Source organism: Neoarius graeffei, chromosome 25 (assembly GCF_027579695.1).
Source record: "Neoarius graeffei isolate fNeoGra1 chromosome 25, fNeoGra1.pri, whole genome shotgun sequence".
NCBI lineage: Eukaryota > Metazoa > Chordata > Actinopteri > Siluriformes > Ariidae > Neoarius > Neoarius graeffei.
In genome coordinates this window covers 7159905-7172848 of record NC_083593.1, presented here as the reverse complement: position 1 = coordinate 7172848, position 12944 = coordinate 7159905, and the positions used below count along the sequence as shown (strand labels likewise).

The window sequence follows — 12944 nt, the reverse complement described above, 5'->3', positions numbered from 1 at the left end:
AGGTTCTGGGTTTGAGCCCAGTGGCTGACGGGGGCCTTTCTGTGTGGAGTTTGCATGTTCTCCCCGTGTCCGTGTGGGTTTTCTCCAGTCTTGGGGCACCTGCTCCTGTTCCCAGATAGCTGTTAATAATCCGAGTAGTTCAGCGTGTAGCCTTGGACCACCAGCTTTCAAGACCTCTGCTGGGATGCAGTCTTGACCTGGAGTGGCTAGTTGTTTCAAGGCCTTGGAAAGCTCTTCTTCAGTTGGGGGTGCTTCAAGATCAGTGAGGATCTCCTCTTGAGGGATGTCATCCAGAACTGATGGATTGATATTACTTGGCTGGTTGAGAAGAGTACTGAAAGGTACTTTCCAGCGTTATATGATGTCATCCTTCTCTGTGAGGTGGTTTTCGGCTAGATCATTGATGGGTGTCAGAACAGACGATCGACGTTGAGTCGCAAACTTCACAGCCTCAAAGAAACTCTTTGGATCATGGCGTTCTGCATATTTCTCAATATCATGTGCGCGTTCAAGCCACCACTGGTTCTGCATGCGACGAAGCTCTGTCTGGCATTTGTTCCGAAAAGCTCTGTAGCGCTGGTGGTTTTGTGCTGTGTCATCTGAGAACTGCCTGGAAACTGTCGTGTTTCTGTTTCAACAGGGCTGTAATGGCGTCATTGTTTTCATCAAACCAATCTTTGTGTTGTCTCTTTTTCACTCTTTTTATGACCCTTGTTAAGGTTTCTGATTTTTCTAAAATAGTTTTATTTAGCCTCAGAAAACATTGTTTAAAAAACCCAAGCATTTCCAATCTGTCGTATGAATATTCAGTTACACTACCGTTCAAAAGTTTGGGGTCACTTTGAAATGTCCTTATTTTTGAAAGAAAAGCACTGTTCTTTTCAATGAAGATCGCTTTAAACTAATCAGAAATCCACTCTATACATTGCTAATGTGGTAAATGACTATTCTAGCTGCACATGTCTGGTTTTTGGTGCAATATCTCCATAGGTGTATAGAGGCCCATTTCCAGCAACTCTCACTCCAGTGTTCTAATGGTACAATGTGTTTGCTCATTGCCTCAGAAGGCTAATGGATGATTAGAAAACCCTTGTACAATCATGTTAGCACAGCTGAAAACAGTTGAGCTCTTTAGAGAAGCTATAAAACTGACCTTCCTTGGAGCAGATTGAGTTTCTGGAGCATCACATTTGTGGGGTCGATTAAATGCTCAAAATGGCCAGAGAAATGTCTTGACTATATTTTCTATTCGTTTTACAACTTATGGTGGGAAATAAAAGTGTGACTTTTCATGGGAAAACACAAAATTGTCTGGGTGACCCCAAACTTTTGAACAGTAGTGTATATCTCAGCATGTTGTTATATCTGCTATATGAGTCATGTTTTTGTATTTATGAACAAATGAAAATCTTCAGCCTTATAGTATGGGCTCATGATCCATTTGTCGAAGTCTTCTGCTCTCTCATGTATTACAGAAGAATTTATCTTTGAATCATGCCTAAACCATCGTTTCATACTCTACGTCATAAAATTGTAAACGAGTTGATTTGGGATTCAGACAAACTCATTGCTCGGAAAGACGAGCTTGTGCAGAACATGCAAAGTATCTGTAGTATAAAGAAAAATAACTTTTTTGAAGAAAAAAAAAACTACACTATACTTTGCATTGTGTTTATGTATGCATGCACACAAGTTTTACATTTTTCAGCATAATAATAAATCATGCAAATACAGTGAGATTCTTCGGCGGGTGGGTGATCTTAGAATTAGGATAGTTCTACTACGTTATATTACATATAAGTTGACCGTGTCAAAGTCTGTCTGTCAGTACAAATTTAAAATAAACCTGCAAGACAAATACACACTTGCAGACATACGCAGCCGGTAGGAGGAGAGCTATACACCACAGCCACAATGAAGGCAATTAGGTGTGTGCTGAGATCAGGATAAATTTCAGACTTCACCAAACTGTGGTTGAGACAGTAACATCGATTATCCAGACAGCTGCATCCGTCACTGCATTTGGAAAGAAGAGGGCTCTTAATGAGAATTTGAGATGGATACAGAACATTGGACAAAAATTATAATCAGAGGCATTATGTGTCTGGCTGGAATCATTGGTAACAACTGGCTGTGCATTAGCTCCCTGCCAAAATCTGTTTCTCAGCTCCGAACCAACGATGTCCTGTTTGTAAACTTGGCCGTGTCCAATCTGATCACTAATTACTTTGTGGACATCCTCCACATTTTCCACACTGAACAGTCTTTATCTATGGGAAAGGTGTATTGCGGTTTTCGTTTTTTCCTGCCCGAATTCTCAGAGAACAGCAGCATCTTGAGCACCATGTTCATCACTATGTACTGGCATCAGAAGCTCGTGGGCTCCCTGAAGCGCGGAGGAGGTCCTGTGCGAATGGACAACCTCCGTCTCATCACCGTGCTACTGACAGGTAGCTGGATCTTTGCACTCGTCATCAACGTTCCTCATTTTTTCTTCGTCGCTGAAGACAATGAGAACACGACGACTGCGGATTGCAAGGAAGAGTTGCCTTCGCAGGCAGCCGACGAAGCCTACAAGGCGGTGTATGTCATACTCGCCAATGTGTTACCACTTACCGGGATTCTTTATGCAAGCATCCAGATCGCGATTACACTGCTGCGGAATGAAAAGCGATTCAAGAAAATGGGTCCAGACGTGAGAAATGAAGGGAACACCTCAGTCAAGAAAAGTGGAGACAACAGTAATAATGTATCAACAGTTACCAAGTCCAAGTCACAAGCCAAATCAGGAAGCCTGGTAAGGGCCGCCAAGAGTGTGTTGGCAGTGGCCATTTTTTTCTTAGCTTGCTGGGTATTTCATTTCATCGTCAGCATCATTGGGGTCGTCTCACCAGCCAGTGTGTTAGAGGACTTGGAGAGCTTCGTAGGAGCATCCTATACATGCATCATCCCTTATATTTACCTGGACGGTATGCAAAAGCTGACCTGCTCCAGAGGACGTGTCACGGGAGTAATTCAGTAAGCTGTAATTTATTACTGTACATGAAGGGCTTAAACTTGAAATATTACACAATGGGGAAAAAAGAATGAAAATAGATTGTAGGTGAAAAAAAATCCATTAATAATGCGATAATCTGCTGAGAGTATACTGTATAACTAATTATATTTTTTTTAAATAGTAGCTCACTTAGGGTGGCACAGTGGTGTAGTGGTTAGCACTGTCACCTCACAGCAAGAAGGTCCGGGTTCGAGCCCAGTGGCCGGTGAGGGCCTTTCTGTACGGAGTTTGCATGTTCTCCCCGTGTCCCCGTGGGTTTCCTCCGGGTGCTCCGGTTTCCCCCACAGTCCAAAGACATGCAGGTTAGGTTAACTGGTGACTCTAAATTGACCGTAGGTGTGAATGTGAGTGTGAATGGTTGTCTGTGTCTATGTGTCAGCCCTGTGATGACCTGGCGACTTGTCCAGGGTGTACCCCGCCTTTCGCCCGTAGTCAGCTGGGATAGGCTCCAGCTTGCCTGCGACCCTGTAGAACAGGATAAAGCGACTAGAGATAATGAGATGAGACGAGAATAAATGGTATGACGTTAAAGGATTTGTTTTAGTTTTTTACTTTCATTTGGTGAAACTGGTCATTAAAGTTGAGCAGCACTTCATCATGACTGATCCTCTGCTGTCAGACGTCAGTTACAACAACATTAATCACGTGCAGAATTGCGAACCAATGCGTTCTCAATTATCTGTACACAGAGCACCAGCAATTTGGTTTTGCATCATAGAGGAGGTTGAGATGGTTAATTTGGTGTAATGGTGATTATCCCTTAAGGGGGAAAACCAAATATTTTATTCAGTATACAGCCACACAGAATGTAAAGATATTCTGGGGAAAAACAATATTTGATAAACTCTGAAATAAGAACAAACCTGCTTCCAGATTGTGTTTTTACCATCTGCATTTTGTTAAGAATGTGGTATGAACTACAATATTTGGAAATTAGCATGACAGGTAATCAGGTTAGATACTTGTGAAGCGATATCAGTAAAAATGGTGACCTGGAACCTTAACCAGTATCAGTGGAACAAAACATGATCCTTCTTCTACAAATATTTTAACCAGGGAATTTTTTTGAAAGTGAATTTAATGTCCCTAAACCACACTTTTTTCCTTGTACAAAGCAACAATCATTATGTTGATTGATCATGTGTTTTCGAACCATAGCTGATCCAAAAGGCCATAAATTAATGGAAAATCAATAAAATCAGCCAATTTTCACAGAATCTGCCAAGACTGAACCGGAAGATCCCGAAGGGGTGCGTGACGTCACATGTGTAACAATTGAGGTATCAATTTCGTTCATGTGCGCAGCAGTGGTTAGACCAGTCTCGATATGGAATCACGTTTCTGAGAGAAGTCTGATAGTGATTGGGATTCTTATACGTATATCAGATGAAGGGGCAAATGATTATCAAGGATATTCTAGAGTATATGGTAATCTTTTCAAGCCTCCAAGATGAGAAACTACCAGTTCACTCAGTTCATGACAGTCCCACTCAGCACCGATAGTGCACCACCAGCCAGAGAGAACTGGAAACACAGATTGGTTTGTGGATTTTTATTCTAAGCTGGCTGCTGCAAAATCTCATCTCATCTCATTATCTGTAGCCGCTTTATCCTGTTCTACAGGGTCGCAGGCAAGCTGGAGCCTATCCCAGCTGACTACGGGCGAAAGGCGGGGTACACCCTGGACAAGTCGCCAGGTCATCACAGGGCTGACACATAGACACAGACAACCATTCACACTCACATTCACACCTACGGTCAATTTAGAGTCACCAGTTAACCTAACCTGCATGTCTTTGGACTGTGGGAGAAACCGGAGCACCTGGAGGAAACCCACGCGGACACGGGGAGAACATGCAAACTCCGCACAGAAAGGCCCTCGCCGGCCACGGGGCTCGAACCCGGACCTTCTTGCTGTGAGGCGACAGCGCTAACCACTACACCACCGTGCCGCCCCGATGCAAAATATAAGGAAATATTTACATGTACCTCAACAAATGCAGAAGTATAATCTTTAAAACGTACACTTATTCAGTGTAATTACTGAAAGAAAATATGAAGTGGGTGATAATGGGGGAAACGACAAACTGTCCAAATGTCAGATCAAATGTCTACACCTCTACATGCCTACCTCTTACCCGAATAGTATATGTTTTTACAACCACATGCACCGTATTCTCTCGACCACCTATATTTATTTATATCGTTCCTGCTCAAATGCACTCTGTCAGCATGGGCAAATGTGCAAATATCACGCGTAATTGTCCAATATATTCACTTATTACTGTGCAATAGGTCACACCCTAGATACATAGAACTACTTTTTTTAAGCAGTTCTTGAAAAGACATGTTTATCTTTTTTTATTGACTTATCTATCTATCTTGTATAGATTTGTTTATCTTTTACCTGAATGTTTATCTTGTACAGATCTGCCTTTTTTTTTTTTCCGTTAATACTGTTTGTTTGAATACACCAACTGGATTGCGTGCTTCAATTTCACTGTACTGTACGGTGCAGTGACAATAAAGGAATCTTGAATCTATTAAATAAACGGGTTTCTATTTTGCTCCAATAATTCCCATGTGGTCGTTCTGGTGATGAACACTCGATGAATCAAATTTATTAGTAGTAGGTGACATGAAATCTGCCCGCTTTGTTTGCACAAACCTCACCCACTGTTGCTTTAGATTCGTATCATGTCTTGGAAATTTGTGAACTGATGCCCTTTTGTATATGGATTTGAATATCCAAATACAACGCAGCTCATCATTATTTTTGTAAGATTCCAACAATAATATCCAATTTCAGTGAGTAACCAAGCACGGACCCACATGAATTGAAATTACCCAGATAGCTGGGATTCCATATACAGTATGATGTCATGCGAGACATGCCCTGGGGCAAGGCTACCTTTTTCCGGGATTCGGACGCCATGACTTATTGATAGTTTTGTGCTTGATAATAAAATAACAAATCATTAATATTATTTTCCCCCCTGTTTTATTAATTCATTTTGGTTGTTACTTATGATATATATTCATTTTAAAGCATTACAATAGGCGGCACGGTGGTGTAGTGGTTAGTGCTGTCGCCTCACAGCAAGAAGGTCCTGGGTTCGAGCCCCGGGGCCGGCGAGGGCCTTTCTGTGTGGAGTTTGCATGTTCTCCCCGTGTCCGCGTGGGTTTCCTCTGGGTGCTCCGGTTTCCCCCACAGTCCAAAGACATGCAGGTTAGGTTAACTGGTGACTCTAAATTGAGCGTAGGTGTGAATGTGAGTGTGAATGGTTGTCTGTGTCTATGTGTCAGCCCTGTGATGACCTGGCGACTTGTCCAGGGTGTACCCCGCCTTTCGCCCGTAGTCAGCTGGGATAGGCTCCAGCTTGCCTGCGACCCTGTAGAAGGATAAAGCGGCTAGAGATAATGAGATGAGATGAGATGAGATGAGATGAGATGAGCATTACAATAAGGCATTACATACACTTTAAGGTTACTGAAAATGAATTAGTATTCTCTTCAAATAGAATTGTCCTTTTCTTCACTAAAATAGCAATAGAGGGAGAAAAATCAACCTGACTATAAAAAGAAAACGTATATAACTAAATGACTCATTAAGCAATTTTGAACCAGTACCAGTAATGAATTTAAAAGGGTGAAAAGCCAGACAGAAGTGAAGCCAAATGCAGATCCACAAACACATAAAACAGGCAATCAAGCAAAAGTTGCATTCATGACTAAAACTTGTTGGCCTTGGAGACACAATGTCAAGAATGAACACACAACAAAATCAGTAATTTGTCTCTCTCAGGAAACAATTAATGATTCTGTATAGAACCCTACAAAGAGTCGACGTCGTCTCCACTGAGAACAATTTCCGACTCTGTTGGACTTGCTGTATGTTCATATCGTCACTCAATTCTGTGATAAAGTAGAACAGTTAGTGGTTCAGTAAAAGCTTCCCTTCTATGTTCTCCAGACAGTGGATCAGAACAGACTGTTTCCCGTTCTCTCTATGACACTTGGAAATAATCTTCAAATTTGCCATTTCGCAGGTGCCCTTATCCAGAGCGACTTCTACAAGTGCTTTGGAGTCTCCGCTATAGGATCACAATTAAGGACTATGAGCATCATCAAATAAATGTTGCGAAAGCCAGTTATTGATGTGATTGACGTCAAAGTCACTGTATAAATGCAGGACTGGCTGGAAGGGAGTTAAACTAACTTCCACTTCTGCCTTTCCATTTTTTTCTTTCATTGTTCATTTCATCTTTCAGCTCTCTGTATACTTTACCTTTTATGGAGTTTTGTGGGCTGGGCATCCCTACATGCAAACAATAAGTGTCAGGAACATGCTTTGCACTTTACGGGTGATCGATATATACATGCAAATATGCTGAAAATCAGCGTTTCTGAAACTTCGTTTGGTTTGGGATACACACACACACACACACACACACACACACACACACACCTTGACTAAAAGATAGATAAATGATGTCCATTGTGTGTTAATGGTTCTCTACACTTCATCAATGTTAGTTTTGAGTAAACAAACCACCATCACCACCACCACCCAAATATCTCATCTCATTATCTCTAGCCGCTTTATCCTGTTCTACAGGGTCGCAGTCAAGCTGGAGCCTATACCAGCTGACTACGGGCGAAAGGCGGGGTACACCCTGGACAAGTCGCCAGGTCATCACAGGGCTGACACATAGACACAGACAACCATTCACACTCACATTCACACCTACGGGTGGTTAGCACTGTCGCCTCACAGCAAGAAGGTCCTGGGTTCGAGCCCCAGGGCCGGCGAGGGCCTTTCTGTGTGGAGTTTGCATGTTCTCCCCGTGTCCGCGTGGGTTTCCTCCGGGTGCTCCGGTTTCCCCCACAGTCCAAAGACATGCAGGTTAGGTTAACTGGTGACTCTAAATTGAGCGTAGGTGTGAATGTGAGTGTGAATGGTTGTCTGTGTCTATGTGTCAGCCCTGTGATGACCTGGCGACTTGTCCAGGGTGTACCCCGCCTTTCACCCGTAGTCAGCTGGGATAGGCTCCAGCTTGCCTGCAACGCTGTAGAAGGATAAAGCAGCTAGAGATAATGAGATGAGATTCACACCTACGGTCAATTTAGAGTCACCAGTTAACCTAACCTGCATGTCTTTGGACTGTGGAGGAAACCGGAGCACCCGGAGGAAACCCACGCGGACACGGGGAGAACATGCAAACTCCGCACAGAAAGGCCCTCGCCGGCCACGGGGCTCGAACCCAGACCTTCTTGCTGTGAGGCGACAGCGCTAACCACTACACCACCATGCTGCCCCACCCAAATATCATCTGGTCCTTTTCCACTGATGAATGAAGTAAAAAACATTATTGTATACTTACACTATATGATCAAAAGTTTGTGACCATCTGACCATCATACCCCGATCTGTTCTTGAACATCCCATTCCATAACCATGGGCAGTAATATGGACGGATTGGTCCCCCCCCTTTCAGTGCCATCACAGCATTCACACTTTTGGGAAGGCTTTCCACTAGATTTCATAATGTGGTTATGGTGATTTGTCCGTCCAATCACAAGAGCATTAATGAGGTCAAAAAAGGTAACAATTCTTGGAAAAACTTTACAACATAATGGCACACCATCCATCCATCCATCCATTATCTGTAGCCGCTTATCCTGCTCTACAGGGTAGCAGGCAGGTACATTGTACAGTACGGCTAAACGTTTGTGGAAACTTTACCATCACACCCACATGTACTTTTTGAACATTCTAGATTTAGCCCCCCTTTGCTCTTATAGTAACCTGCACCCTTCTGATGTTCCAGTTCATCCCAAAGGTGTTCCGTAGGGCTGAGATCAGGGATCTGTGCAGGCCACTCAAATTCTTCCACACCAACCTTGGTAAACCACGTCTTTATGGAGCTCACTTTGTGCTCATTGGCATTGTTTGGACTACATCTATTAGTTCCACTGAAGGGAAATTGTAATACTGCAGCATACCAAGACAGCCTCTAAAACTACGTTTCTAATTTTGTGGCAACAATTTGGGGATGAACTATATAGGGGTGTGATAGTAAGGTGTCCACAAACTTTTGGCCATGCAATGCATGTGCAATAATACGCTTTATTACATAGGATTGATATGTTCTATATACACACACACAGCTGTGTTCAGAAGTTTACATACACTCATCATGGACATGCCATGGCAGTATTGGGCTTTCAGTAACTTCTTTGAACTGTTCTTTTTCTGTAGCAAAATGATTGTATGACATACATCTCATCTCATCATCTTTAGCCACTTTATCCTGTTCTACAGGGTCGCAGGCAAGCTGGAGTCTATCCAAGCTGACTACGGGCGAAAGGCGGGGTACACCCTGGACAAGTCGCCAGGTCATCACAGGGCTGACACATAGACACAGACAACCATTCACACTCACATTCACACCTACGGTCAATTTAGAGTCACCAGTTAACTTAACCTGCATGTCTTTGGACTGTGGGGGAAACCGGAGCACCTGGAGGAAACCCACGCGGACATGGGGAGAACATGCAAACTCCGCACAGAAAAGCCCTCGCCGGCCACAGGGCTCGAACCCGGACCTTCTTGCTGTGAGGCGACAGCGCTAACCACTACACCACCGTGCTGCCCGACATACATCTTGAATAGGAAAAAAAAAGAATTTGGTGCACAAGATTTCATTTATTTCAGGTTTGCTTAAAATCAACAAACGGTCAAAATTATACATACAGAGTATACAAACAGCACGCCTAATATTTAGTCAAACATCTCTTAGCAAGTTTCACCTTGACCACATACTTTTGGTAATTATCCACAAGCTTTTGGCAGAATTCTGGTTGGCTACTTGACCCCTCTTTTTGGTGGAATTGGTAGAGTTCAATTAAGAGCGTTTTTCTGAGTACAGACCCAACTTACTTACCGATATGTGGCGTAATTGACATATTTTCATTGGGTTGGGGTCAGGACTTGTTTTAAACTTAAATGTTAACCTGCTTTATCCTCCACAACCAGCTTTGATGGAAATTTGGGGCCACTGTCTTGTTGAAACACCCTATTGTGTCCAAGGTTCTGATGACTTGAGGTTATGAATTCTGAAGTTCATTATTCCAGCTACTTTGTACAGCGCATCAGTTCCACTGGCAGAAGAACAACCCCAGAGCATGATGCTACCACCACCATGCTTAACAGTTGGTACGGTGTTCCTCTGTACCTCTGGTCATTGTGGCTAAACAATGCAATCTGTCTCATCTGACCATAAAAATTTCCTCCAGAAGGCTTTTTCTTTGTCCATGTGTTCAGTTGCAAACTTTAATCAAACTTGAAGGATGTCAATTTTGGAGCAGGAGTTTCTGTCTTGGATGGCAGCCTCCTCAGTCCATGGCAGTGTAAAACTCACTTGACCATAGACAGCTTTCTGTACCTGTCTGTAGCTGGTCTGTACCTTGGTGGTTCCTGACCATCCAGACCAATTTCCTCTCAACTGAAGGAGACAGTTTAGGTCTTCTTCCAGCAAAGTGACTGCACCTCTCAAAAACTTGTTCTTACTGCTCCAAAATTGTTTGAACTGATGATCTTGGAATCTGCAGTTCTTTAGAAATGGCTCCAAAAGACATTCCTGAGTTGTGTAAAAAAATTTTTGATCCTCTTTCTCAGATCTGCACTGAGCTCCTTGGACTTTCACACTGTACTGCGTATTGGTCAATCCAGCGAGTTCTGTCAAACCAACCCTTTGAATGTTGGCACAGAGAAGCTACCAGCTGTAGTCATTCATGATTGTTAACAGGAAGTTAAGAGGCTTTAGCCTTGGCAAGTTAAGACATTTTGGAACTTTCAGCACCACTGAATTAATAATCTAAATGGGCGTATGTAAATGTTTGACCCCGTGTTGATTTCAGAAAACCTAAAATAAATTAAAACTTGCGCACCAAATTATTTTCTATTAAAGATGCATGTTGTGCAATCATTCTGCCCCAGAAAAAGAACAGTTCGAAGAAATAATCGAAAGTCCAATACCGCCATGACATTTGTTGTTCATGTATGTAAACTTCTGACTGTAACTATACAGGCTGACTGCCTGAAAGTCTGTCTGTTGGTGCAAAATTAACATAGACTGCCCATACATTTTTGTTTGTTGACAATGGAAGCAAATTTTCAAAACACACATTTGCCTACATTTGCACCTGGTAGGAGGAGATCTACATACCACAGCCAGTGATGAAATTAGATGTCTGCTGATTTCAGTATAAATTTCAGACTTCACCGAGCTGTGGTTTAGACAGCAACATTGATTATCCAGGCAGCTGCACCAGTCACTGTGTTTGGAAAGAAAATAGAACTTGAGATGGAGATGGATACAGAAAACTGGACAAAGATTATAATCAGGAGCATTCTGTGTCTGGCTGGAATCATTGGTAACAACTGGCTGTGCATTTGCTCCCTGCCAAAATCCGTTTCTCAGCTCAAAACCAACGACCTCCTGTTCGTAAACTTGGCCGTGTCCAATCTGATCACGAGTTACACGGTGGACATCTTCAACATTTTTGACATTGATCATTATTTACCTGTGGAAACACCTGTGGTGTATTGTGGCTTTCGTTTTTTCCTGCCTGAATTCTCGGAAACCAGTAGCATCTTGACCACCATGTTCATCACTATGTACTGGCATCAGAAGCTCGTGGGCTCCCTGAAGCGCGGAGGAGCTCCTGTGCAAATGGACAACCTCCAATTTACCGCTGCACTGCTGACAGGAAGCTGGACCTTTGCACTTGTCATCAACATTCCTCGTTTTTTCTTAGTTGCCAAAGGCAATGAGAACGTGACGACTACAGTGGATTGCAAGGAAGAGCTGCCTTCGCAGGAAGCCGATCAGGCTTACAAGGTGGTCTATGTCATGCTTGCGAACGCAATACCGCTTGCCGGGATTCTTTATGCAAGCATCCAGATCGCGAATACACTGCTGCAGAATGAAAACCGAATGAAGAAAATGGGTGCAGAAGTCAGCAATGAAGGAAACACCTCAACTGAGAAAAGTGGAGACAACAGTAATAATACGTCAACAGTTACCAAATCCAAGTCACAAGCCAAATCGGGAAGTCTGGTGAGGGCCGCCAAGAGTGTGTTGGCAGTGGCCATTTTTTTCTTAATTTGCTGGGCAATTCACATCATTGTCAGCATCCTTGAGCCCATCTTCACATCCAGTGCGTTAGAGGACATTGAGAGCTTTGTAGGAGCATCCTATACATGCATTATCCCTTATATTTACTTGTACGGTGTACAAAAGCTGACCTGCTCCAGACATTAAGGATGTGTGATAGGAGTAATTCAGTAAGCTGTAATTTAATGTATATGTTTATGAAGGGTTTAGATTCCTCATACAATAAAAAGAGACTGAAAATAGACTATAGGTAAATAAAAAAAAAAAAACACTAGTCATGCTGGAAAATTATCTGCCAAACATCTAACTGTAATAATGTTATGTAAAATGGTTGGTCACTTATTCTTAATTGCAGGTTTTTTTTCCTTTTTAATTTCACATTTTTCATGTAATTTCTTGTTTTGTTTTATTTTATTTAGTTTGCCTGCTCATAATCTAGTACTAAATCTATCTGAAATCTGGTACCAATCTATAACTAAAATAAGCTGCTGTAGAATAAATATGATATTGCAGGATTTGTTTTAGCTTTTTATTTTCATTTGGTCAAACTGGTCATTAAAGTTGAGCAGCACTTTATCATGACTGATCCTCTGCTGTCAGACATCAGTTACACAGCATTAATCATGCTGTCATGTGCGGAATTATGAACCGACGCGTTCTCAATTATCTGTACACAGAGCACCAGCAATTTGTTTTTGCGTCAT

The 12944-nt window shown here is 42.5% G+C and overlaps 2 protein-coding genes across 2 annotated transcripts; both read left to right on the top strand.

Annotated features, from left to right (window-relative positions):
• The first annotated feature begins 2056 nt into the window (after positions 1-2056).
• Positions 2057-3022, top strand: LOC132873802 (alpha-1A adrenergic receptor). Its single transcript, XM_060909602.1, has one exon. It carries the CDS (start codon positions 2057-2059, stop codon positions 3020-3022), a length of 966 nt encoding a protein of 321 aa, XP_060765585.1.
• Positions 3023-11433: 8411 nt separating this feature from the next.
• On the top strand, positions 11434-12387 carry LOC132873801 (uncharacterized). The gene has a single exon (XM_060909601.1). The coding sequence runs from the start codon at positions 11434-11436 to the stop codon at positions 12385-12387; it is 954 nt and encodes a 317-aa protein (XP_060765584.1).
• The last annotated feature ends 557 nt before the right edge of the window (positions 12388-12944 follow it).

Bases quoted from the DNA above. Each gene is read 5' to 3' on its own strand.
- LOC132873802 (XM_060909602.1), top strand. From the start codon at position 2,057: ATGGATACAGAACATTGGACAAAAATTATAATCAGAGGCATTATGTGT.
- LOC132873801 (XM_060909601.1), top strand. From the start codon at position 11,434: ATGGATACAGAAAACTGGACAAAGATTATAATCAGGAGCATTCTGTGT.